The sequence below is a fragment of the Aspergillus novofumigatus genome, assembly GCF_002847465.1.
Source record: "Aspergillus novofumigatus IBT 16806 chromosome Unknown P174scaffold_11, whole genome shotgun sequence".
NCBI lineage: Eukaryota > Fungi > Ascomycota > Eurotiomycetes > Eurotiales > Aspergillaceae > Aspergillus > Aspergillus novofumigatus.
Genome location: NW_020194284.1, coordinates 509,684 through 533,181, shown reverse-complemented (window position 1 = coordinate 533,181; position 23,498 = coordinate 509,684). Strand labels below are relative to the sequence as shown.

At 50.2% G+C, this 23,498-nt stretch overlaps 10 protein-coding genes across 10 annotated transcripts; 5 read left to right on the top strand and 5 right to left on the bottom strand.

Annotated features, from left to right (window-relative positions):
• Window positions 1-721: 721 nt before the first annotated feature.
• P174DRAFT_446101 (NAD(P)/FAD-dependent oxidoreductase) lies at window positions 722-2,313 on the bottom strand. Its single transcript, XM_024828502.1, has one exon. It carries the CDS (start codon window positions 2,201-2,203, stop codon window positions 794-796), a length of 1,410 nt encoding a protein of 469 aa, XP_024677631.1. The 5' UTR covers window positions 2,204-2,313; the 3' UTR covers window positions 722-793.
• A 201-nt stretch (window positions 2,314-2,514) lies between these two features.
• On the top strand, window positions 2,515-4,270 carry P174DRAFT_446100 (NAD(P)/FAD-dependent oxidoreductase). The gene is made up of 2 exons (XM_024828501.1): window positions 2,515-2,771; window positions 2,804-4,270. The coding sequence occupies exons 1-2, from the start codon at window positions 2,695-2,697 to the stop codon at window positions 4,011-4,013; spliced, it is 1,287 nt and encodes a 428-aa protein (XP_024677630.1). The 5' UTR covers window positions 2,515-2,694; the 3' UTR covers window positions 4,014-4,270.
• Window positions 4,271-6,545: 2,275 nt separating this feature from the next.
• On the top strand, window positions 6,546-7,313 carry P174DRAFT_446099 (uncharacterized protein). The gene has a single exon (XM_024828500.1). The coding sequence runs from the start codon at window positions 6,634-6,636 to the stop codon at window positions 7,246-7,248; it is 615 nt and encodes a 204-aa protein (XP_024677629.1). The 5' UTR covers window positions 6,546-6,633; the 3' UTR covers window positions 7,249-7,313.
• Window positions 7,314-7,452: 139 nt separating this feature from the next.
• On the bottom strand, window positions 7,453-8,486 carry P174DRAFT_397371 (sulfotransferase family protein; the record flags this gene model as incomplete). The annotated part of the gene is made up of 2 exons (XM_024823793.1): window positions 7,453-8,250; window positions 8,298-8,486. The coding sequence occupies 2 exons, from the start codon at window positions 8,484-8,486 to the stop codon at window positions 7,546-7,548; spliced, it is 894 nt and encodes a 297-aa protein (XP_024677628.1). The 3' UTR covers window positions 7,453-7,545.
• Window positions 8,487-9,808: 1,322 nt separating this feature from the next.
• On the bottom strand, window positions 9,809-10,649 carry P174DRAFT_397368 (uncharacterized protein; the record flags this gene model as incomplete). The annotated part of the gene is made up of 2 exons (XM_024823792.1): window positions 9,809-10,316; window positions 10,363-10,649. 2 exons carry the CDS (start codon window positions 10,647-10,649, stop codon window positions 9,809-9,811), a joined length of 795 nt encoding a protein of 264 aa, XP_024677627.1.
• Window positions 10,650-11,437: 788 nt separating this feature from the next.
• On the top strand, window positions 11,438-13,093 carry P174DRAFT_464750 (cytochrome P450; the record flags this gene model as incomplete). The annotated part of the gene is made up of 4 exons (XM_024830443.1): window positions 11,438-12,018; window positions 12,070-12,277; window positions 12,331-12,453; window positions 12,506-13,093. The coding sequence occupies 4 exons, from the start codon at window positions 11,438-11,440 to the stop codon at window positions 13,091-13,093; spliced, it is 1,500 nt and encodes a 499-aa protein (XP_024677626.1).
• Window positions 13,094-13,446: 353 nt separating this feature from the next.
• P174DRAFT_455236 (BTB/POZ domain-containing protein) lies at window positions 13,447-14,492 on the bottom strand (the record flags this gene model as incomplete). The annotated part of the gene is made up of 2 exons (XM_024829300.1): window positions 14,153-14,492; window positions 13,447-14,092 (listed from the first exon to the last, which is right to left on the bottom strand). The coding sequence occupies exons 1-2, from the start codon at window positions 14,194-14,196 to the stop codon at window positions 13,447-13,449; spliced, it is 690 nt and encodes a 229-aa protein (XP_024677625.1). The 5' UTR covers window positions 14,197-14,492.
• A 1,522-nt stretch (window positions 14,493-16,014) lies between these two features.
• On the top strand, window positions 16,015-16,937 carry P174DRAFT_516219 (DUF3632 domain-containing protein; the record flags this gene model as incomplete). The annotated part of the gene is made up of 2 exons (XM_024832305.1): window positions 16,015-16,594; window positions 16,615-16,937. The coding sequence occupies 2 exons, from the start codon at window positions 16,015-16,017 to the stop codon at window positions 16,866-16,868; spliced, it is 834 nt and encodes a 277-aa protein (XP_024677624.1). The 3' UTR covers window positions 16,869-16,937.
• A 2,942-nt stretch (window positions 16,938-19,879) lies between these two features.
• On the top strand, window positions 19,880-21,188 carry P174DRAFT_446098 (family 61 glycosyl hydrolase). Its single transcript, XM_024828499.1, has one exon. The coding sequence runs from the start codon at window positions 20,018-20,020 to the stop codon at window positions 21,161-21,163; it is 1,146 nt and encodes a 381-aa protein (XP_024677623.1). The 5' UTR covers window positions 19,880-20,017; the 3' UTR covers window positions 21,164-21,188.
• Window positions 21,189-22,036: 848 nt separating this feature from the next.
• On the bottom strand, window positions 22,037-23,339 carry P174DRAFT_471610 (uncharacterized protein; the record flags this gene model as incomplete). Its single annotated transcript, XM_024830606.1, has 5 exons — window positions 23,082-23,339; window positions 22,943-22,998; window positions 22,490-22,919; window positions 22,231-22,457; window positions 22,037-22,162 (listed from the first exon to the last, which is right to left on the bottom strand). The coding sequence occupies exons 1-5, from the start codon at window positions 23,200-23,202 to the stop codon at window positions 22,037-22,039; spliced, it is 960 nt and encodes a 319-aa protein (XP_024677622.1). The 5' UTR covers window positions 23,203-23,339.
• Window positions 23,340-23,498: the final 159 nt, after the last annotated feature.

The following is a 23,498-nucleotide window of genomic DNA, read 5'->3' as shown; positions in this document are numbered from 1 at the left end:
GTGTTCGTTTCGATCCAAGCCAGAAATTCCCATCTTCAAGGATCCAACAAGCACTATATCTGTCCAAAGTTTCCTCACGTGCAAGACTCACGGGGTTTTGCGACAAAATATACCGGATACTATTCTTCCAGCCATTCGAACTTTGGTCCCTTGCTTTAGTTGTGTGTATCTCGAACTACCTATAGATGCCTTGGAGAGAAAGCTAGTGCCCTGGGGCAGCTCGAAGAGCAGCGTAGATAAGTTTGGAATAAGAGGCATCAGGCTCGGAAGCATCACGGCCTACTTTGATCTCAATTGACTGACTTGCTAAGCTCGGTGATATTGACCATTATGGCAAGACCATTAAGGCCGGCGATTAAAATGTTATCCTTCCTCTTTCTGTGATGGCCTTTAATGTTTATTCCCGATTTCTAACCAATTTGGACCCGCCAAACTATGAATACTGTATTAAAAATGTCATGTTGAAATCGAAACTAAACCAAACTAAATCTGACCATGGTGAGTTAGTAGGGCCTTGCTAGGCCTACCTAGGCCTAGTGGCAGGGTTTTCCAGTGAAACCAGAACTAAATTAGAATAGATCAGGTATAGTTCTGATTTCTAAAATTTAGAATTGATAAGTAGTTTGGTTGCAGCCGGGGTTGGACTTGCCTGAACTCAGACTGAATGTAACTCTAGCTAATCATAATTGATGGCTCTGTAGGTACTGCTGCGATCACTCACTACAGTAATAATAACCTACACAGTACCTTTACCTTCGGGGCCTCCAGCGAACAGACCCTGGTTAGGCCGGACTTAATTATGGGCGGTACTGAAGGTTGTATCGTTATACCCATTCAACGATTCTTGTGTCAAAATTTCCATGCTTCTTCCCTGAAACCTTACAGGATTCAGCCTGAGTTTCGTGTTCTCGTCAACCTCCTCTCCTCTCAATATTTGGGTGAGGAATTTGGCTGCTCCAGCTGCATGGGTAACCCACACCGCTGCTGCCATGTAGAGACCACCGATCGGTGCAACGCTTCCCACCAATGGCATATTGTCTGGCGTCATAGCGAAAATACCGTTGGACTTTTCCCTTGCGCTCCACTCCGTCGTCGCTGGCAGTAGACTTCGAGCCTGCGCCAGTGTTGCGTCGAACAGCTCTCTCCAATCCCCAGTTGCCGCTTCTTTGGGCTCCTCACGTACAGGGCGATGAGCATAGGACCCGATCCCATAGAAAGAGCCATGGTCACGGGCATAAGCATGATGTTCCGGCCACCGTACCCACGGCGCATTGTATGGCAACGGCTCTCGGTGCTGACCATACATGTATGGATGTGCAACGGGGACAACTGGGATTGGCACGTCGATACCACAAAGCTGTGTGGCCCAAATACCGGTCGCAATGACCACCCTTTTTGCCTTGACCAACCCAGCTGTGGTTATGACCCCAGTGACACAACCGTCAATGATCTGGACTTGCTTGGCGTCTGATTCAATAAACTTAACGCCCCTGGCCCCTGCAGCTTCCTGGTAAAAGGACGTGATCCGGGCAGCGTTTGCTGTACCGTCGCTAGGAAAGAACAAGGCAAGCAAGCTATCCTCCTTCACTAAGTCTGGAGCCATTTGGGCCGTCTGCTGGGGAGATATAAGCTTAGCGGGCAGACCAGCTTTCCTCGCCATATCATATCTGGCATTCAGCTTGTCAATCCCATTGAGGCTAGTGGCAACCTCGAGTCCTCCTACGGTGTGGAAGCCCTCCGGAATTTTGTTATACTCGTTGACGCTATCGATAGCCAGGCGGGTGAGGACATCGGATTCATTCAATTGTCCGATGATACCCTGCGCATGTCCTGTCGAACCCCTCAATGGTGAAAAGGCCCGATCAATGAGGGCCACACGTTTGTCATTTTGGGGAGTAGTGGATAGAAAATAAGCCAAGGCCGAGCCAACGATCCCAGCACCGACAATTGCAATATCATAGGTGGTTTGCGAAGATTCCATTCTTGTGTTTAGGTTGTATTCTGGTCTTGAAACTGAAGTATGATCGACTTTGGAAGCCATACCACACACTTCGTAAGCTATATAAATTATAACTTCTCGAGGTACCTGAGCGCCGAGAGGCGCATGACAATGCCAAGCGCGGGAACTTACTTCTTGTGGCCCGTGGGTACGCGGCGTAATAGCGATAGTCCTATCAAAGAGTGCAATGGTATCTCGTATCATCATTCACGTTGTAGGAGGACAGGCATGCCGATGTTATCCGCAGTGAACTCCGGAGCTCATTTAAGCTCTGGAACTAGCGCGGTGAAGAGGGTTGGGCAGGACTGGGTGGGGTTCTCGTATAAAGTCGACGCTTAGCGGCGCCGCGGAGTGCACTGTCTGAAATATGTACCACTTGTCTTGATCAGGCTTGGCGATGTCACTTGAAGGGCGCAATGGGTGGCTTGGCGCTGTCACTGGAAGGGCGCATGTGTGCATGATCAGTAACTGGACCTCGCCAGACCCGACGTCGTCCCTCTCGCTCACTGGGAACACGTACTCGGTATGCTATCACTGATTCAAAGACATCGGCTAAAGACGGGTGTTATGAGAGGCAAGCGCGCCGACATCGGGCTACAGCTTGCACATAAGACGGCCATTGAGGACCTCCTCAGAGATAGGAGCATCCCCTTGCCTTTAATCGGTTTCAATCTCCGAGAAGATCCCCCTTCGCAATGCACTCAACACTAGACATCCCATCCCTGAACGCCAACCCCACGGCAGACCGAACCATCATAATCGGCGGGGCATCGTCGGCGCATCCCTCGCCTTTTACCTCTCCAGCAAAAGCGCACACCACATCGTCCTCATCGACAAAGACCTTCAGACACCACTAGGCTCAACGGGCCACGCCCCAGGCTTCGTCGGCCAACTGAACGAGTCCCCCGTCTGGACTAGACTCGCCCAAGATACCGTCTCTGAATACCTCTCCATTCCGGGCGGGTTCAACACCGTCGGTGGGTTGGAACTCACATCCACACCGTCAGGGTTGGAGACGTTACGTCGGAGACGGGATTTGGCGAAAGAGGCTGGGTTACCGGCTGAGCTTGTCGAGCCGGAGGAGGCGGCTTCTCTTGCGCCGCATTTTGTTGATGGGAGTTCGGTAGCGGGGGGATTGTTTTTCGCATCGGATGGGACTGCTGATGCGAAGGTTATCACGTCGTATTATCTGGAGCACGCTCGGGATAGAGGGGTGGATTTCTTGGAGACAGTCGTGACAGGCTTCGGCACCAAGAAGGGGGACGAAGGAAACATCGCAAAGATAGCAACTATCCGGACTAAGGACGGGGACATCAACTCGGAAAATAGCATCGTGATCCTGGCGACTGGGATCTGGACCTCTTTACTGCTTTCAGCAGGGAATACCTCACCTATTACGCGACTCCCCATCCCCATCGTGCCCGTCGCACATCCATACACCTTCACTCGGCCTCGACCTCCACGTGCTGGCAAACCATCGCCCTTCGTCCGCTGGTTAGATCATCACATCTACGCAAGGGACCACGGTGACCGGGATGGTATGGGTTGTTACAATCACGCTCCGGTCCTGCTGAACCCGGATCATAGCGCGATCGGAGCGTGGCTGTCGGATTTCGAGCAAGTACTCGCGGATGCTTCTTCCGTGCCGAAGAATGGGGCTGAGTTCCAGGTCAGCGGACACAGTGGAGCCTCGGTGGAAGAACCGGAAGTAGCAGAGAAAGGTCCGTTTAATGGTATCTTCGCGGTAACGCCTGATAACCTCCCACTCGTCGGCCGCGTGCCCGACGTGGGCAATCTATGGCTGTGTGCTGCGATTTGGGTCACGACTGCTGCTGGGGCGGCGAAGGTGTTGGTGAGGGAGATTCTTGGTGAAGGCGCTGCTGCGCCGGGGGATGCGATGCTGCTGGACGCGCTTAGTCCGAAGCGCTTCTGGGGTCTCGAGCCCGACTTGCTTATGGAGAGGTCTCTGGGGCAGTATAACGATATTTATAATCGAGGGGCGGGAAGGAGATGAAGACGGTCAGTGAGGAGAGGAGGTAAGCCCAGGTTCTCAGTTCTACAAGATATTTGTTCTGTGAATGCCCGGCGTGGAGGGAGAGTGGTAAGGACTCTGGAGTGTTAGGGGCTCCTCCCAAAGCCCGAAGCCGAGCAATAGAGGCACTGTACAAGTCTAATAGACTCCATTCATGCAACCTTCCATAGAGGGATTATGACGATGGAAAAAGTCGATGGCCTGGCCCAAAGCGTCATGGGGTGCCTGTGTTTGAAGGATCCTTTGGCTGGTGCTGCCTGGTCGCTGAATCGGCGAAGAATGGGTAGCCCAGCAGTGAGAAACAAATTGAGAGCAAAAAAGTCGTCTTGGAAGTCATCAGCAATATCCGTAGAAGAGAGCCTCTCCGTCCTGTAGCGAGCCGGGAATAATTCTGTCTCCATTGGCGACAGCGATCACATGCTTTAAATCGCGGAGTCAGCCAGGGTCGGCCGCAATTCGAACAAAGCGTTAACGATCAAGCGGCCGGATAGAGTCGATATTCTCGTGGCAAGGAACAACAGATTCAACAAAAGGGCCCCAACTGTCGAGATCCTAGACCCAAACCACCAAACCTGCGAGCCATCTCTAGGCACGATCGCCGAGGTGTGGCATAATGAACTCACTTGCCGATCACGACTTTTGCTTTGTTCCCCTCAAAGAGGGAACTATCACGGTTTGGAAAGCTCCCAAGGCTTTTAGGAGGTGGTACGGGAAGCAGGTCTTCTTTGTAGGGAAAAGTCCACGGCCACTGCACAAACAAAAGCAGATTTCTGAGCCAGGTGGACAAAATCAAAGCAAGGGTGAAAATTCCCAAAGAGCCCAATATGAATGCAGTGGGCCTTCCGACTCGGCTTGGTTAATGTGATTCAGCACCAAGTGGGCCACACCGTCGAGTGGGCAACCTGGAAACACCATAGTGAAGCCCATGTAGTATATCAACAAGTTAATCTTACATGATTTTTGTGACCATAGTGTTTCTTAGCATGAGAAAATAATATGCCTTGTCCAGAATATTAAGTAGATTATGATTTACTTGCATAAAAATACACTCCGAGCGGGTGATGCAGATATATATCTTTCAATCCTCGTCGCTTAGAATACCCCTCGACCAGAGAGGTATACTTAATATAACCAATAAGCACTAGGATACAATAAGAACTCATATCAAGCTTTGAGTGTTGGAATATCAAGTTGTAAAAAATGCGCCTGGGCATTCGATCATTCAGGGGTTGGGAAAGAGAACGAAAAAAGGCGTTATAATGGTACCAATTTCCTGCTACTACAGCTGAACTTGACGACCCAAAGCACCAACCTGACATGGCGGAAGCGGTCTGCGGCAAGCCGTTTGGTATCCCAGTAGGGGAATTTACTAAAGTGGTTTGTGTCTACTTACCCATGTCACTTGCCGAGCTCGTCTGATCACCCTTGTGCAGACGATGTAGAAGCTTCTAGCTGGAGATGACCAGATTGCAGTCAGTCTGTCGGATATCGCTTTCACCAGCTGGGAACAGCAGCGTCAACAGGCTTTTCGTGGAGTGGTAGAGATGATGCGAAAAGACGGATTCTAATTTATCCCTTCACTGGCGATATAGACGCGGTGTATTGACCTGGTAGCCTTGCATGAGGTGCGTAGGCAGTTATACATCGGACGTTTATCTATAGTATAATAGTACTGTGACAAGGAGCCTGCTATATCAATATATGCCATGCATTGGTCAGATTATTGCTTTCGAACCGAGGTACTTGAGTAAAATATATTACTAGCTGATCATCTTAACGCTACTTAAATGGCCTTGCCTTCTAACACCCGACTGACTACTATTGTCTGTGACCGTTGATACTCTACTTCGTTCTTCTGCAAAGCCTTCATGAGAAGGGGATTCGCTGCCAACAGCCAGTGACCAAACCAGGTGCTACAAACATCCTATTTCACAGTGCTGCATGCAGGACTCAGCCACATCACAGCTACCTTCTAAGAGTAATCAGGGTTAGCTAATGATTTCATACCTTTAGGCGCCCACATAGATAGTTTTTGAAATTAGACTGACGTATCGATCTGTTGACACGCTTGATCCGCGCAACGGGCATACATAACAACAGTCCTTCAAAGCTGAGTCCACTATTTGTGTTTATCACCCCGCAAAACAGAGTGATAATCCAATTGATTGGATGCTGTTATCAAATAATGAACCAGCTACCCTCCACTCTCGATGGCCTGCTACTAAGAGTCTTAGCTGAGCGCTAGAGAGACGTTTTCTGCGCTAAAATATTACCGAATGCTAACCCTGCAGCACATATGCCAATCAGCACAGAGAGATGCAGTCTAGCGCCAACATCATCAATTTCAGAAACACTGGTTGGTGGACAGGGTAGGATATACCCCGAAACTCATTTCCTGTTATCCTAGCGTGGTGCTGGGTCGCTTGATTGTAGACTATTGAAATTGGTAGTCTGGTAGATTACTGGACGCGATAATTATTGTCCTTTCTTCTCTCCTCCCTTTAAAAGGGGCGACGTTCCTCTCTTTCTGCAATTTTTGTCTGTCGATCGTCTTCCCTGTTTCTATTCTTTCTAACGTCTCCACAACAAAAAGACCATCACAATGCGTGCCTCGTTCCTCCTCCCTGCAGTCCTCTACGCCCTGGCCGCCCATGCCGACGACAAGACCACTACAATCGGCTACTTCATCCCCTCCTGGTCCGCCACCCTGTTAGAATACGGCGGCTGGACCAGCACCGGCGCCAGCGTCGCGGGAATCAACGCCGCCGCAACAACCTACAACGTGGGCTGCGTGAAAGACGCCCCCAAGACAGACTGCAACATCAAAAACTCCTGGACGATCATCCAGGGCCCCGAGACCGTCAGTGTGACAGGCGTGTACACCGCCTCGACATCAGGCAAGGAAACCAGCTACGATATCACCGTCACGCAGTCGTACGAGTGCAAGATTCGATCCCGCACTGAATCCGCCAGTTGCACGATGAGCGTTGGGATGACGGGCTCGGTGGGTGGTGCAACGATCGCGTCGTCGACGTCGAGTAGCGCGACGTATTCGCCGGCGACGAGCTCGTACTATGAGTTGGTTGTTACGGCGGGGGTGGACAAGTTTACTGCACCTGAGGCGACTAAGACGCCTGGTGCTGCTGCTGCTGGGCCTGCGGGGGCGTTGATCACGGCTGCGCCTGTTGTTGCGGCTGCGGTTGCTGCTCTTCTATGATCTGGTTGTAAATATTTCCTTCGCAGCTATGTCCTCTCTTACTACAATGATGGACCGTTTTCCCGGTATAGCATTACAGTTGTGTTTCTATATAATGTCCAGGAAAGTGCACGCTCCAGTGTGGTCTACTACGTCTCGCCGGTCGGGTCATTTGTTCCATGGTAACAACATATAAACAATCGACGTTGTTGGTCTAAAGAATTGGCAAGTATAAACAAAATCCAACACACATGCTCCACAAAGCACCAAGGTATAAAAGCTTAAAAAACAAACAAACACAGAGCGAGCACCAGCAATCTATTCCACCAAAGACATCACAAATAACGACAAAACAGTCATCGCAAGGACAACCAACCACAGGAAAATCCCCAGCACCATCGCCACCCGCTTATAATACCGCAAATAGCCCGCCTCGTTGCCATGCGGGAACGGATTCGGCCTCTGCCTCCCCAGAAACTCACACAGAGGTCCCCACCCGTCCTGACACTTGAAGACCAGCAACCTCTCCCTCGGCACGATGCTCTTCACCCAAGCACTGTGCGCATGGTACAGCTCCTCCGATGGCTCAGCTTCCACCCCGAACCGCTCAGACGCAAGCCGCATCCACCCGCGGTAGAGATCGTTGGCAGCCACCACGCCAGGAACCCAGTACCCGATCCAGCGGAAGCAGTCGGAGCGCAGATCGATCCCGAACCCGCGCCATGAGCGCAGCCAGACGGCTGCGGAGGTGCGTTCTGTCAGGATGACTTTCGCATCGGGGTACATCTCTAGTAGATCGGGTAGGCATGCGCTCCCGGGGACCTCGAGGGTGACCTCGCTGCCTTGGAGGAGTTTGGCGAGCTTGCGCCGCCGGAGGGTTGTGTCTTTTGTGTGGACGATGGCGGCGCTTTGGCGGAGGTTGTCGAATTGGCAGAGTGGTTCGGCGAGGTGGAAGCAGGGGCCGTAGCCTAGTTCTTCGAGGGCGCGCTTCATGCTGATTGTGCCTGTGCGGGGGAGGCCGGCCTGGGTGTGTTAGTTCTTTCTCAACTTTGGTTGCCGGGTGGACATACCACGATGACTTTGATGGTCCCTCCATGGTGTACACCTGAGGTGACGTGGAGTTTTGCGTCTGCTTTGGGGTCCGGGCTGGTGATTGTGATGCCGGACCGAAGGACTAGCCCTAGGGTGTGGATGCTGAGCTTGTAGTACAGCCAGGAGTTGGACTTGTGCATGTCCATTTGGAGTTTTGTGGTTTCCATTGTGAGATGTGTTGTAGAGTAGTTGAGACGAGTGGTGATGAAGAAAGTGATCGACTTGACGCGCATTGAGTGCGTATTATAGACTTTCGACCATAGGAAGTTGACTATAGCAAAGTGATAATGGCCCCATTGCAAAACCCGCAACACGAACACAGCCACCAATAGTATCAGCCTAACATTCTAACAAAAATAGCCTACTTGCTTTTCTTCAGTGGATTACCTGAGTTCTGAATAAATCTGACATCGGATAGTTGGGGCCGTTGCCAAACCAATAAGCATCGCCAAGTGATCTTGACGATCTTGACTCCTTCCAGCCAAGGACAGCCCCAACACGAGGCGTCCTGAATTAATAACCTTAATCCAGATAATTTTAGCCCCTAATGCACCTTGCGCCTCCCAGCACATTCCTATTTGGAGTCCACACGAGGCTCTGCATGAAGGATTTGGCCCCAATGGTGAAACATCCCCACATGGGTTCCAGCTTGTGACAGTTCGCAGTCCAAACATGCAACATCAGGGTTTACTTCCGATAGCAAAGTAACCTTGTGTGCCTCGTCGTGCAGATAGTCAAGGCTAGAATATTGCAGGATCGAGTTGCAGTCAACCCCGATGGGGCCAAAAGCCCAGAGACACTGTGAACAGGGCTGCATTACCCTCTGGCCTCTACTCAGCCGCTAAACTGGTAATAGTATCAGAGGCAATATTCTTCGTATCTAGTGGCGAATAAGTGTCGTGTCTAATATTAGACAGGATCAATGTTACACTTTCATCGTATTGAGATCCTGCGAGTTGTGAGGCGGAATTAGAAGCTTCATACACTCATGGATGTTTGTCTCATGTAGGTATGCCTTGGGGTAGGGCTTCCAGCAGCGGGCATTTGGGCTGTCATCATATTCATCCTACAAGCACAGAGAACTTTTTTGTCGCCGTCGAGCTTGTATGCTCGTACACAAAGAAAGAAGCGTATGACAACTTATCCACTCTCTGCATTCGGAGAGCTCTCAGATACATCACAAGTAGTTAGATTGGATGAATTGTATTACTGCACTGAGCTTGTATGTATCACCGCATCATGTATATATGTTGTGGCACTATGAGATGCAGGGGAAAGAAATTACTAAAGCCGTCCACTTTACTCTCAGTATGCACGAGATTACACGTACAGACAAACATTATATAGTGGATCATAGAGTAGATTCAAAAAGATGACATCGAATAAGTGATGCTGAGCAAAGTAAACACATAAAAAAACTTGCAATAATAGAATGATAAACCTGTCAACAGACACCCCTCCGCTCCTTAACCAACATCAACAATATATCTCAAATCTCCTCATCCTTAAGAGAATCACCCCTTCCCGCCGTCAGAACCATGACCTTTCTCGCAGTCAGAGCAACAGCCGTGGCAGAGAGCGTAACAATATACTCCATAACAATGACCATGAGGAAATGCAGCCAAATGCCCGTCTCATCCTCCGACATCGGATTCAACACGGATCCCTCACCAGAAAACAACGATCCAGCCGAGAACGCCAACCGGACACTCATAAAGGGCACACAGAGCAAAGCACAAACGACAGCCACACGTTCAGTGCGGTAGAACTTCACGCGGACCCTGAGCATCGTGATGACCGACAGCACAATGATGCCAGCAAAAAGGGCGATGAAGAGAATGATTCCGGCACGCATCAAGCGCAGGTCTTGCGCTTGACTATCCCGGCTTGTGTAGAGGTCTCGGCCGCCGTATGCGGTCATCACCGTGGCTGCTATGGTGATCAGTTGCAGCGGGATGAACGCCCAGACAGGGAGGCCGTTGTATACGGGGGCGTTGCTGCAATTGGTGTCAGAAGATGTGGCGAGGAGAGGAAGTTACTTACGCTCGGATCAGAAGTCCTATCAACAGACACAGGACTGGTGCGAGACCGATAGTGTCTAAGAGGGTGGCTGTTGTCAGGAGATTGGATTTTGCGGGGTCCATGGCTGCAAGGCCGAGTCCGGCGGCGGCGATTCGCAGGCCGCAGAGAATGATGAGGGGAATCACGATGGGACGCCATGTGTAGGGGTGCTTGTTGCCATGGAGTAGAATAATGAAAATAATAGCAGGGACGATAGGGGCATAGAATGCCAGTTCAATCAGGTAGATTGCGTCTCGTAGGGCGAACATGTTGAGCTTGGAAATGGGCAAGCAGATGGGCGACGACCGAGGGTGGGAGATTCTGAATGGATTTCTAAATCTACAGTGTTAAGGGAAAGGACGGTAAAGAACTATAACTACAGAATGCTTCAATCATTGCCACCGAGATGCCACGACTATGATTGCTTCTTTTCGAGGTGTGAGATCGATCCTGCGGCCCCATGGCCCCCATGTGACACACATCGCAGATGCAAAGCAAGATCAATCACATACGGGGCATCCTGAAGATTTCTGAGCAATGATCTGGCAAAGATGCAGTCAGCTGACCTATACCATCTACAAAGACACATGGACTGTACCGTATACTAAGACACATGCAGTGTGATCAGCAGTGGGGGCGATCCCTGCACAGCCCTAATCTCGTAGTTAAGGTTTAATGGAGAATCCCCACTTAAAGAAGCACTGCCAGGAATACCAAGCAATGGTCCGCCAAGCCTGGTGTTTCAGCCTTGCAGGGTTCTTTTCAGAGGATCTGCATCCTGTAAGCCACTGACTGTTATTATACGGGAACTTGGCCCCAGTAAGCCAGAAATAGATTCGACACCACGACATAATCATCACAGAGTCCGCCTTGACACCATCAGAACAGATATATAAGAGCTTAACAGACTCATCTTAGCACAACAAATCAAACAGAATCGTACTCAACAGTATGTTTGAAGCTGAATACCTGGCCTACCTCGTCGTCTCTTCACCACTCCAACTCTGCATCTACTCCGCCAGCGACGCCTCCTCGTCCTTCACATCCGAATACAGCCATGCTCGCTCTACTTCTCGTCCTAGTCGTTCTCGCGAGCTACTTCCTCGTCAAACTGCGCCAGCAACGCAGCATGTTCAAAAATCTTCCTGGGCCGCCGCATCACGCTATCTGGGGTCACTTTTTAATCATGCGAGAGATCGCAAGCACTCTACCCCCGGATGCAACCCCGCAGCTGTTCGCGCACTTGATGCGCCAGCGGTACGGCCTCGGTGACTTCTTTTACCTGGATCTGTGGCCGCTCGCGCCGCCACAGCTTGTCATTGCCCATCCGGAGCTGGCGACGCAGATCGTCCACAAGATGAATCTTCCCAAGGAGTCGGCCGTCATGCAGAAGTGGACAGGTCCTATCCTTGGGGAGAAGTCTATGGTCTCTGCGAATGGACATGACTGGTTCATTGCGCGCAAGTCTTTCACCCCGGGCTTCCAGCCGCGGAAGTTGCTGCAGCATGTTCCAAATATTGTGGATGAGGCGCTGGCTTTTGCAGACGTCCTCAAAGAACATGCGCTGAAGGATGACGTCTTCAGAATGGAGGATCTAGGTGCGAGAATGATATTCAATATCTCGGCTTGGGTGATCTTGTAAGCTACACATCCTTGTCCTGGATAAAGCATCAACTGACAGAGAATTAGGGGAATCAAGTGCAACGCGCAGCGAGATGACGATGAATTCCTCGAACTGTTCCGAAAACAGGCAGCCCTGGCCCCTCAGGACTTCTGGTCTCGGTATCTCTACGACGTCAGCCCTCGTCGACACTATCAAAAGTGGAGCAACGGGCGTGCTCTAGACCGGTACGTTGGTTGTCTGGTAGACAAACGAGTCGTCAGTGGCCCGACGGCTGTTCCAAGCGAAAAGGCCAAATACTACGCCATCGACGACGCCATTGCTACCAGCCGCACACTCAACAAGTCTATCCCCCTACCACCGCCATGGATAAATATACGCGAGACATGCTCATCGCGTCCGTCAAGACGCTAATCTTCGCTGGCCACGACACCTCAGCCAGCACCCTCTGCGTAAGTCCTTTATACTCTCTCCTTCTCTCTTCTCCACCACTAACAATGCCAGTATACATACGCCGCCCTAAGCAAACACCCCCAAGTCCTCCACACCCTCCGAGAAGAACATACCACCCTCTTCGGCTCTGACCCTTCCGCCGCGGCAAACCTCCTCCGCAACGACCCCAGCCTCGTCAACAATCTCCCATACACTCTCGCCGTCATCAAGGAAGCCCTCCGCCTCTGGCCCCCAACAGGCGTCAGCCTCCGCCGCGGCCAACCAGAGCAAACCCTCCTCGCAGAAGGCAAAGAATGGCCGACATACCCCTTCGCCGTCCTCGTCAACAACTGTGCGACCATGCGCCGTGAAGATCTCTTCAAGGATGCAGAGAGTTTCTACCCCGAGCGACACCTCGTTACTGCCCCCTCGGATCCGTACTTTGTCCCGGCCAACGCATGGAGACCGTTTGAGAAGGGACCGCGGATGTGTCTGGGCCAGACGTTGGCGCTGATGCAGTTGAAGATAGCCTTGGTGATGACGGTGCGGATGTTTGACTTTGAGATTGTTTATGAGGAGGGGACGTTCATGTATCAGGTTTTGGATGTCACGGCCAAGCCGTCCCTGGGCTTGCCGACTAGGGTGCGGTTGATTGAGTAGTATAGTATTTCCTTTGGATTTGGGATTCTGCAGACTTGTATATAGCGAATCGGGTGTTTCTGTGGGTGCTTAGATTATTTAGCAATGTTGATATTTTATACGCTTTTTCAGTTGCCGTGCAGTTGTCATTGTCTCTACTCTATTTTGACAATGCATTGAGCTGTCTGAGGGGTGGGCTAGGGACTCTATGCAACCTACGTATGGTACTGGAATATCATCAGAAGAAGCGTGCTTCTCGTATTGCAGATCCAGCCATAGTTTCGAAAATCTTTCTCTTCCTTTCTTTTCGTCCTACTCCCTGGCTACCACAGAAAGTATTTCCTAGAGATCTTTCAGAAGTTCTGTAAACCCGACTACTCCTTTGTCAAACTCGGCAGTTTCTTAGGGCTATTTCCTTCGTCTGAACGATGAGCATGATACCGGGAGGGTTGGAAGGACAGCTCAGCACCGTGTCGCCAGTCTAAGAGCGTCGAAGCAAGCTTGAACAGAAACGGCTGCGGAAGACTTGCCGGTTCTGCCCAATCTTTGAGCCATGCTCTATACCCATGAATCGCGTACATATCCACGAGTAGTTCGCGAATTGGAGCCGACTCGTTTGTGTTGTCGAATGCATACCTTATCACCTCGCCAACGGGGAACCAATTTGCTCCATCTTGCGCTTTCGACTGGCATTTCTCCACAATAGCGTCAATGGCCGCGTCTTGAAACATGGAGTCGAGTATTTTGTCTCCCAAGACGTGAGCCTTAACTAAGTTAAGGTTTTCAGAATTTCCTGGGAGACCCGGCTCATCACAAAAGACGGGAAGTGTGCTGTAATAGAGCCAGTGGACATATAGCGCAAATATTTCCGGTTCATCATCTGGTAGGTGGATAGTGCGTTGCTGAGATTCCTTCCAATCGCCCGCCATGGCCTTGTCAAAGAAGGCAGACGACGCACGCACCAGCCTTTCATGCACGCCGAAGACTTCTTGCTCAGCTCCTACCACTATATCGACTGTTCTTCCCGAAGTCTTTGGAAAAGATTAGCATGTATCCAAACACTACAGACACAGTACTTACTTGCTACCCTCTTCCTTCGACGTTCGGATGCTCTTTGAAGACATCGCTTCCGTAGAAGATTCCCCCCGGCCGTGAGTGTGTTGTTTCGGAGAGTCGTGCGACCATATATGTGGAAGTAGCTGCTGGCTGGTAAGAGACGGTAGGTTTCCGTATCTAGGAAGCCTACTGGGCGATGCCTATCTGTAGCTTATTAAGGCGAGAATGGAATAACACAAGTGTATGATAATATGATATTGTGATATTTTCTTGAAGAGAGAAGAGAGAGAGAAACTGTCGATGTGAAGCGAAAGCGGGAGAGTTGAGCAGCAGCGCTACAATCCCGGCCAAAGCCCAATGACGACCCCCGTGATGGCGTTGGCGACGAGAGAGCGGGACGCGACGTCAAAAGTGGGTTTGAGGGTGATAATGAAAACAAGACCGGCCACGATGGATGCATTCCACCGCCATATCCTATGATAATTTCATGCGGCTGCGCCCCGCTCACGTGTGCACCAATACATGTCGGACACGTCAGGATCGGCATGCTATACAGATATAGGATGGTGGAGGTGTTCGTAACTTTCCTCCCGGTAGTCTTGCCAGTGGTCTGACAATTCAACCAGCAGCTGGCACAGGCGATGGTTCCTTGCCACAATGGACCTTTTTGCTGCACTATCAGTAATTGTTTCCCACAGCGTGGAGGCACTTGACCTTGCTCGGACCACTAGTTCTGGTGGATTTGAGCCATAAGGCTGAGTCCCAAACTCGAACAGCTTACCAGCACTGCCTCTTGTTTGCTACTGACATTAAGTTTTGGTCTCATCATGGGTGTATTCGAACAAATCTTTCTTCCGGGAAACGAGACACGCCAAAAGGAGGTAAACAACCTGACATCGTCTCAGACCTCATGTACATTGCCAACGCATCCAATCAAATAATAAGCACGTTCGACCGAATGCTCGGCTCGTCTGTGACGCAGGTTGAGTATCATTCAAAGGAGCCCAAACAGCTCATTCGGGATGTGAGCGATCGATACGAGGAGATCGAGAAGATTGCAAAAACCAAATACGACGATCTCGACGCGGTTGACAAAGCTTGCCTTGAGATAATGGATGTATCCACCCATACTTGTCACGGGCTAGAAGCCTTGAAATCTATAACCTGTTAACATCAGCTGATATGTATGGAGGAAAAATGTACTCGGTATATCAGCTCCGGCAGGCTATCATGCTATCATCTCAGCATCACCTCCACATGTATTGAGACGATTTATGGGCAGTCATGCACGTAATTGATAAGCCAGTATGGGAAGAAAGAGGACGCGAGACATTCTCGCATTAAGATGTAAAAGATCGCTCCTTGGACTGTGTCCACTCGGCAAAATCCCAGAAAGTGGAGTTTCCCTGCAATGGTCAAATCTTGGCCGCCACATAATCCGTTATGCTCTCTTCCGTGCAAACACGGACATGCTGAAAGCCGTGAATGTACTTAGGATACCAGCTACAGACTCTCAATCTAGAAACATACAGGATAGACACTAATTCGGGTACATAGTCGCGTAATAGATACTCTGTAATCTCGGCCCACATAGCGATACTCTGAATCTTCTACGGACAGAGGTAATCGCCTGCGGAGCAACAAAACACGATGTAAAATACAAATTGCCCTTCGCTAACTTCTGTCGAACCGCTGATTCCTGTTTCTTGCACCCCTGTCCAGATAGTCCGCACCTAAGTAGTTGGCCAGAGCCACTTCAGCCTTGGCTTTTGTTATCGGAACTCATCCATCTGTCTGCAAATAAATATAAGCGCCGACTGAAGGCAGACAGAATTCGCCACGGACAAGTTTCTTTTCATCCAGCCCCTCATTATCAAACAAACACCATGTGGACTCAACTACCCACCCTCACACATAAAGGCAGCGATTATGATCTCGAACCCCAGCTCACAGTCCTGCATGATTGCTTCGCAGGCAAAATTTACTCCCCAGAAGCCGCCGCCAAACTAGCGTCTGCTGCTTTAGCACTCAACGCCTCCCTCGATGCCCAACTGGGCCAACTCTGGCATCTGTTGCTTCAGATTGCATGCAAAGACACAGAACACCAGGATAAACTGGTTGATATTCTCGTGGATATGTCCCAACTCCCGGACGTTACAAGGCCCGGTGACCATGGACAAGATGAGCCGTTGATTCTCCACGGGAAGCAAGTGTGGAAGGACCTGCCGATGCTGGACTGGGAGATTCGGCGTCACTGGGATTACTCGGTTCCGGCCCCAGGTACCAAGAAACCGGAGGAGAGAGAAAATGCAATTTCAAGGATGGTTAGTGTGAATCGCTTTCTCGCCCTTCTCATCGCAACAGAGGAACCTATTTTCGAGTGGGGTCTGTTGTTTGCGCTCGCGACGCTCCGGATGGCGCTTGAGACGCCATGGGAACATATGGCGCCGGGGATCCCTTGGTGGCGTTGATTCCTGCTGCGGCAGTATGGATTGAAGTTCTAGGTGCGGAGATCTATGAATGGGATGAGGAATATGAGTCCGGGCGCCTGATTGGTGCTCCAGGTAGTGGAGGGCCGTTGTGGAAAGGGAAGCACGGCTTTTGTAAGGGGAGGTGGAAGCTTTGGAGGGATAGATTTGGCGAGGCTGCAAGGAAGGAAGATGAATCTGAGCATGTCAGAAGGGCTGCAAGGGAGGCAGAGCTGATGATGAAGGAGATTGAAACTGGGCATGTGGAGTAGCTATTATAGGTAGGCAATTTTTAAGTCAATTTCCACCGGCTATACTAAAAGTTAACTTGAGAAATTGCCATCGAACTACTCTAGTCGTACCAGTCAGATATCTCCACAGAGAACAAACCTGTTCTGTGGTGCCCCGAGATGCGTCATGACACCACAGAACGCAAAGTGGACCGGGAGCCCCGTAACCGGGCTATGGCTGGTAATTTTATAAACGATACGATTGGTCAGTGGATCATCATTCCCAACAGATCCAAATATACTCCCGTTGGCGAGGATAGGAAATTCCTGGTATGGAGCTGGTACTCCAGCGCAGTGAGGGAAGTTGAGATTCTCAGTGTTCCTAAACTCGTGGGGATATTCGGCGCCTATTACCAAAAGAAAGGACAAAATAGTCAGAACAATGAGTCACAGGGCAGTAGTGCGTTGCAACTCAAACTCACCGTTTCTACCTACAACGCCGCCGCCTCCGGTTAGGTCGTAGCTCTGAGCACCTTGGAAGACTCTGGCTTGCTGGGACGAGCTGTAGGCATTTACGTCTGCAGGCGCCCTGTGAGCTTTTGATTTATTCAAATATAGAAAGGGAAGAACCAGGCATACCTCCACAGATACGGTCTGTGCTTTAACATTTCAGAACACTGCCAAGGTCTACACTAAAGGACTTGTTTATTGAAGGCAGAGGAGTGGCATAGATAGTGACACTACAAAGAGCTGCGGAGGCCAGGACAACAGTTAAGAAGTACATGACTCGTAAGACTTGAACGGGGATCGGAAAGCAGATTGTTCGCAGTCTGGTATATCGCTTCGTGCCCTCGATACACCCCTAATTTATATTCCACAGCACAGCCTCGCATCCTTTGGCTCGGGTCCTGAGGATATTGAACTTGTTAGATTGACAGGGCAAACAAGATATGCAGGCACAGGGGGTGATTCTCCGAAAACAAGGACGAGACTGAACTGCCTTGGAAGTGCAAGGAGATCCATGCACTTGAGCATTAACATACGCCCTACGCTCCTATCGTTCGATCCATGGACATCATGTTCAGCGGCGACCAACACTATCCAGGCTCCCAAATGGTTGTCCGTGTCGGAGATCTGGGGCGGCACAGTTGACCAGCGTTCCAACCCATGCTTGCTAAGAGGTGGAAAACAAGTAACTATCAGGCTGGGCTACTACCTATGGTTATGATACTATTGTGGTTTCTTGTACATGCCATCTGTATGTTCTAACTGCTCAAGAGTGGCAAGGATACTGGACATCACATCATCTGAGCAAGCTTCGGCCCCAGGTAGGGACTTACCCTCATAAGAACAGCTGAGACATGCATATCTTGGCTCGGAGGGTTTAATGGTAGTTTGAGTATCACAATTGCTAGCACTCTGCGAGAACAAATCATATGATGGTATCCTACAATTACAGCGGCTTTTTTTCGACGGCCAATCTATTGAAGAGCCTCGACGAAACTGTGTATCCCGGAAGAGGAAATGGGGTTGCGGTCAAACATTCTGAGATGCCAACTAAGAGACCATGAGTTGACTGAAACTGGTGAAAAGCCTGTTGACAAAGACTCCCCACTCATCTTAGCCTGTCATGATGGGCATGAGAGCGCGATTATCAGTCACGCTTCTACACATATTACGTTCGTGTGGCCAACAAAGTCTTGAGAACATTGTTTAAAGAGCATCTTCATCCAAGTAACTATAACACTTATGCAACAGACCCTTGACAATCACCATGTTTAGAAATGATTTTAGAAATGATTTTTTAACCACCGCCTATTCATCCCTATAAATATTGAATCGATATTTTAGATATAGATTAAAATGACTATAATTACCATATATTTCATGTAAAAATTCTAATTTTCTATAGGTATAGTCAGATAGTATGGCAGTTAATGGTCATATGAAATTTCAAAACAGTTAAAATTCACTAAATGATAGCGGTTTAACCAACCTAGAACCAAACCGAATCTAATCATAGTTAGTTAGTGGTGACCTAGCTAGGCCTATCTAGGCCTAGTAGCTGCTTTTTGCGGTTAAACTTGAACCAAATGGGAATGGATCAGGTTTGGTTCTGATTCCTAAGATTTAGACTTAAAATCGCAGCGGTTCGGTTCCAAATAGGTTTGAACCCACCCGAACTCGGACCGAATGCAACTCTATCCTCTATCTATAGATGTAGAAGTATATCTCTATCTAGGTCTAGTTCTAGTTATGGTTCGATGAGCTTATTAGTTTCTGATTTAACAGAGGCCCTAGATCATGTGCACCTATTGGGTTATGCATATCCCATATCCATGTGGATTGGGTTAGGGCCAATCTGGATCCCATCCAAAGTGCAGATCGGGTCAGAAGTCTGTGGCTTCATTCTCGTCGATATTTGCTGTTGACGTGGGCCAAGGCATATTGTTTCTATTACACTCATGAATAATGAATATGACGTGGACTGACGAGTTAGTCCAGTGCCATGATCCCATCCCCAGCTACGGCTGCGAATAGAAGGGTTTAATCAAACCAAATAAGGATCTACCGTTGAACTGACTCGTTGCATACGCAGGTGCCAGGCACAGCTCCTCTCTACAGGAACATGACTAGAATTTTCCGCCAACGGGACATGCCATTGACAAATGTTCACTTACTTTGAAACACAGGCTGTTTTCGATCGTTCCTGTTCGTATACGGAATATGACGGATTATCCCAACTGGTGGACCCGAAACACGCCAAGGTTTGGCGCCGTCTCCACTGGGTAACTAGGAGCATCAACCTGCGACAGGAAGCCCCCTGGTCCAGACAGCTAGTGTTTTATGCTTATTTACACAAACGCTGGATAGATTAAGTGGCGCTTGCAGCAATATCTTCAGCTTCAACATTGGCTTCCTTGATTCATGCAGTGGTCCGAGCCCAATGGACTACGAACCGTTGTCTCAACCCACGGAACCACTATTGCAAGCCATTGACGCCATTCAGGCTGATATACTCTGTCGCTCTGGTTTAAAAGAAACCAGTTTCCTCCATGGATTTGACTGTTCTTCATTCTTCAACCAATTCATTCATTCTCATTGACTGAGTCTGCGCTGGTCGCTTACATTCTTTCTATCTATCTATTCATTCATTCATTCTCATCATATATTCCTTCTGTTCTTCTGCAATGCCTCAAACCAAGTCTCTCTCTCTTCTGGCAGCTCTGCTGTCCGCCACCCGTGTCGCCGCCCACGGCCATGTCAGCAACGTCGTCGTCAATGGCGTCTCCTACGCTGGCTTTGACATTAATAGCTTCCCCTACATGTCGGACCCTCCCAAGGTCGCCGCTTGGACCACCCCCAACACCGGCAACGGCTTCATCGCCCCCACCGCGTACAACTCGGCCGACATCATCTGCCACCAAAACGCTACCAACGCGCAGGCCTATATTGAAATTGCAGCTGGCGATCGCATTCAAATTCAATGGACTGCCTGGCCGGAATCTCATCATGGACCCGTTATTGATATGCTCGCATCTTGCGGCGAGTCATGTACAACTGTCGACAAAACTTCGCTCAAGTTCTTCAAGATCGACGGAGTAGGGCTGGTGGATAACTCGGCGGTGCCGGGCACCTGGGGCGACGACCAGCTGATCGCCAACAACAACGCCTGGATGGTCGAGATCCCTAAATCTATTGCGCCTGGCAACTACGTTCTTCGCCACGAGCTGATCGCCCTGCATGGCGCCTTTGAGAACGGCGGCGCGCAGAACTATCCCCAGTGCTTCAACCTCAAGGTTACCGGATCCGGTACTGACTCACCAGCTGGCACTCTGGGTACGGAACTGTACACCGAGTCCGACCCCGGCCTCCTGGTGGACATCTACAAGTCGATCGCCTCGTACGCCGTCCCCGGTCCCGCCATGTACTCGGGCGCCGTCTCCATCACCCAGACCACCTCGGCCATCACCTCAACCGGCACCGCAACCGTCGGCTCAGGCGCTGGCAGCACCGCCGAGCCCTCGTCTGCCGCGGCCTCCAAGTACTCAACCATTGCCGTGCAGGTTCCCACCACTAAGGCCCAATACACCCCTGTCCCCTCCAGCTCGCCTTCAACCTTCATCACGTCGCCTGCGCCTAGCACTCCCGTCCCCAGCAGCTCCGCCCCTGTTACGTCTAGCACCGCGGCTCCCCAGCCCACTTCTGCTCCTGGCGGTGCTCAGACTCCCTACGGTCAGTGCGGTGGACGGAACTGGACTGGTCCCACTGCTTGTGCTTCCGGCTCGACCTGCAAGACCTGGAACCCTTATTACTCCCAGTGTGTGCCAAACTAGATGATGTACTGTAGTATATAGTGAGCATTAATTGTGAAGATACATTGTATTGCCATCAGACCATTCAGACGATTCACGTAGATAAACCCTCAAGGACCTAAGCCTATCTGAGGAATAATATTAAAGTTTCCCGTCGCTGTGAGCGAAAGAAGATTTGAGGTGTTCTGACAGTCGCCAACCCTGGTAAATCTGAGTCAATTGAATCATAATTGTGGTGCTTTCGTCTACGTCTGTTTCTAAGGTTCTTGTCATATTTCTTGTCCATCGGGTTACTCGCATTGCGCGGACATTAAGAACTACTGTTTTAGTTGTCCTATTCGGGATTCAGCCGATAAGTGCTTTACTTGGATATTCCACCTTGACAACGCGCATGGCGGCCTTTTGAGTGATAGGAAATATATAGTCTTGCGACTGAATGGTTGTTTAAATAGCTTGCTCGCACCTTTCTCAGTAGTGACTTGCGATTCTCGGAATCCTCGGACTTTTGTCCCCTCCAACGTCAAGAAAACGACTCCTAAATGTCGTGAAAGCGAGCACTACCTTCAGCTGTAGCAGATTCCAGGCGGCACAGATACGTTCGATAAAGACAGGTTGCGTTGCTACAAGGCAGCATAGCCCTCGTTTGCAGGCAGAAGACAAGGAAGTATATGGCTGGGATATGTCCTGATCAACTGTGCTAACATCTCCATATGTCACAAGTTTGCCCCATTCTGTCTTCTCCCCGCCACCTTCTTCGACTGTCAGTTCTTCAATAATCGTCCTGGGAAGCCCAGGCAGGCAGCATCAGTTGGCAGTCGAACCTGGGTTATGTGCCTCACCCTGCGACCAGCCGGCGCCCCTCTTCATTTCCGCAAGGAGTTCTTCAAACAAGCATTATGCGGTGATGCACTCTTGGTAGATGCCTAGGTCAATAGACATGATGCACAAGGGGGGATCTCGTCCCGATGAGCAGCCCTTTCCGTCAGAGCGGTCTTTCTCCAGCCCATCAACTTCGGCCCGCTAATATGATAATATCATATAGCGGCTTTGGCTCGCTACTACGTGCTTAGTAGCAATGGCAGTCTTACGGAGTAGAGTGAGCTCCGGTACCTGGTTCGCTTTGACTCCAAGAACGCCAACCTTGGAGCGGCAAGGGTGAGAAGAGGAGGGATGACATTCGGGACCTGCGACCACTCCATGACGTTGTTGCGGACGGCTCTCTTTAATTCTGGCCGCCATAAAATCTCGTCCGAGACCACGCGGCCTGAGAGTACCGGCCACGGAAAGTTCCACGCGGGGCATTCCATGCTGCTGGCTGTGGGGGAAAACGACGGGGAATTGGCATACAAGCGAACTTATCAAACCAGTTCGTAGATTTTTTGTTAAGAGTTTGAATGAACTGTGCGACGGTTGTCCCTTCGTCTGGTTCATCAATTGATTCGCGCAGGGTCATGTCCAGGTTACGCCATGCTCGTAATACCAGAGGGAACTCAGTTTCTCCCTCCCCACATTGTTTAGCAAGGGACACAATTGAAGCCACGTATGACGAGGGAGGTCTCTTAGCAATGACATCCGCAACTGTATAGCAGGTATTGTCCAGTCTCTGCCTTGCCTGGCTTGGTGGGAGTTTGAATCGCTTTTCAAGGGCTGTACACCAATCTTCAACGTCAGTAGAGTGGATGAGCCCACGTCTGGTAATACTGTCTAGTTCAGAGTTCCACCATTTCAAGGTCTCTCCACGAAAGCAGGTATCGAGGTTCTGGCTGATCTTAGCAATCTGTCGAGACTGTCAGTGCGCACGTAATTATTGGCGTGGTGGACAACATACGCATTGACATCGTTAATAAGGTGCCAGACTGCAACGGAGTCAGGCAGACCGAAACAGCCTGCTAGGCGGGGGTCACTCCCTTCGAGGTTCTGGACGAATATCTTGTCGTACTCAACTCTCGCGAGGTTGCCATAGCCACATAGGTTGTTATTTGCCCATGAAGATCATCAAATGTGTCTCCAACGGTAATGGAGACATCACTCTTCTTCACATAATTGTCATTGTCGAACATAGCCCGTATTTCTGTTAACGGTCTCCGGGAAAGTCTGCGGGCCGCTGAAGGGGTACACGTTCGCAATGCAACATTGGATGGTTCTGTTAGGTCTCCTGTGCAGAGTCAGACGTCATGTACGTATTCATGATGAGGAGAAGATTAGACGAACCAGGACGACAACCGAGTGCGCTCTGCAGGACAACCATGCAGAGCTTTAGAAGGTGAACATCCCAGGAGATGGTGCCACGTTTTATTGTGTAGCCTAGCCAAGCACTGGCCATCTATCAAATAACATCTTGTCCTGCCCATGCTCC

What these genes read in the sequence shown, in the direction of transcription:
- P174DRAFT_446100 (XM_024828501.1), top strand. Translation starts at nt 2,695, where the DNA reads ATGCACTCAACACTAGACATCCCATCCCTGAACGCCAACCCCACGGCA. An exon ending in ATCATAATCGGCGGGGCATC is followed by an intron (nt 2,772 to 2,803) that starts GTCGGCGCATCC and finishes TTACCTCTCCAG; the next exon opens with CAAAAGCGCACACCACATCG.
- P174DRAFT_446099 (XM_024828500.1), top strand. Translation starts at nt 6,634, where the DNA reads ATGCGTGCCTCGTTCCTCCTCCCTGCAGTCCTCTACGCCCTGGCCGCC.
- P174DRAFT_446098 (XM_024828499.1), top strand. Translation starts at nt 20,018, where the DNA reads ATGCCTCAAACCAAGTCTCTCTCTCTTCTGGCAGCTCTGCTGTCCGCC.
- P174DRAFT_446101 (XM_024828502.1), bottom strand. Translation starts at nt 2,203, where the DNA reads ATGATACGAGATACCATTGCACTCTTTGATAGGACTATCGCTATTACG.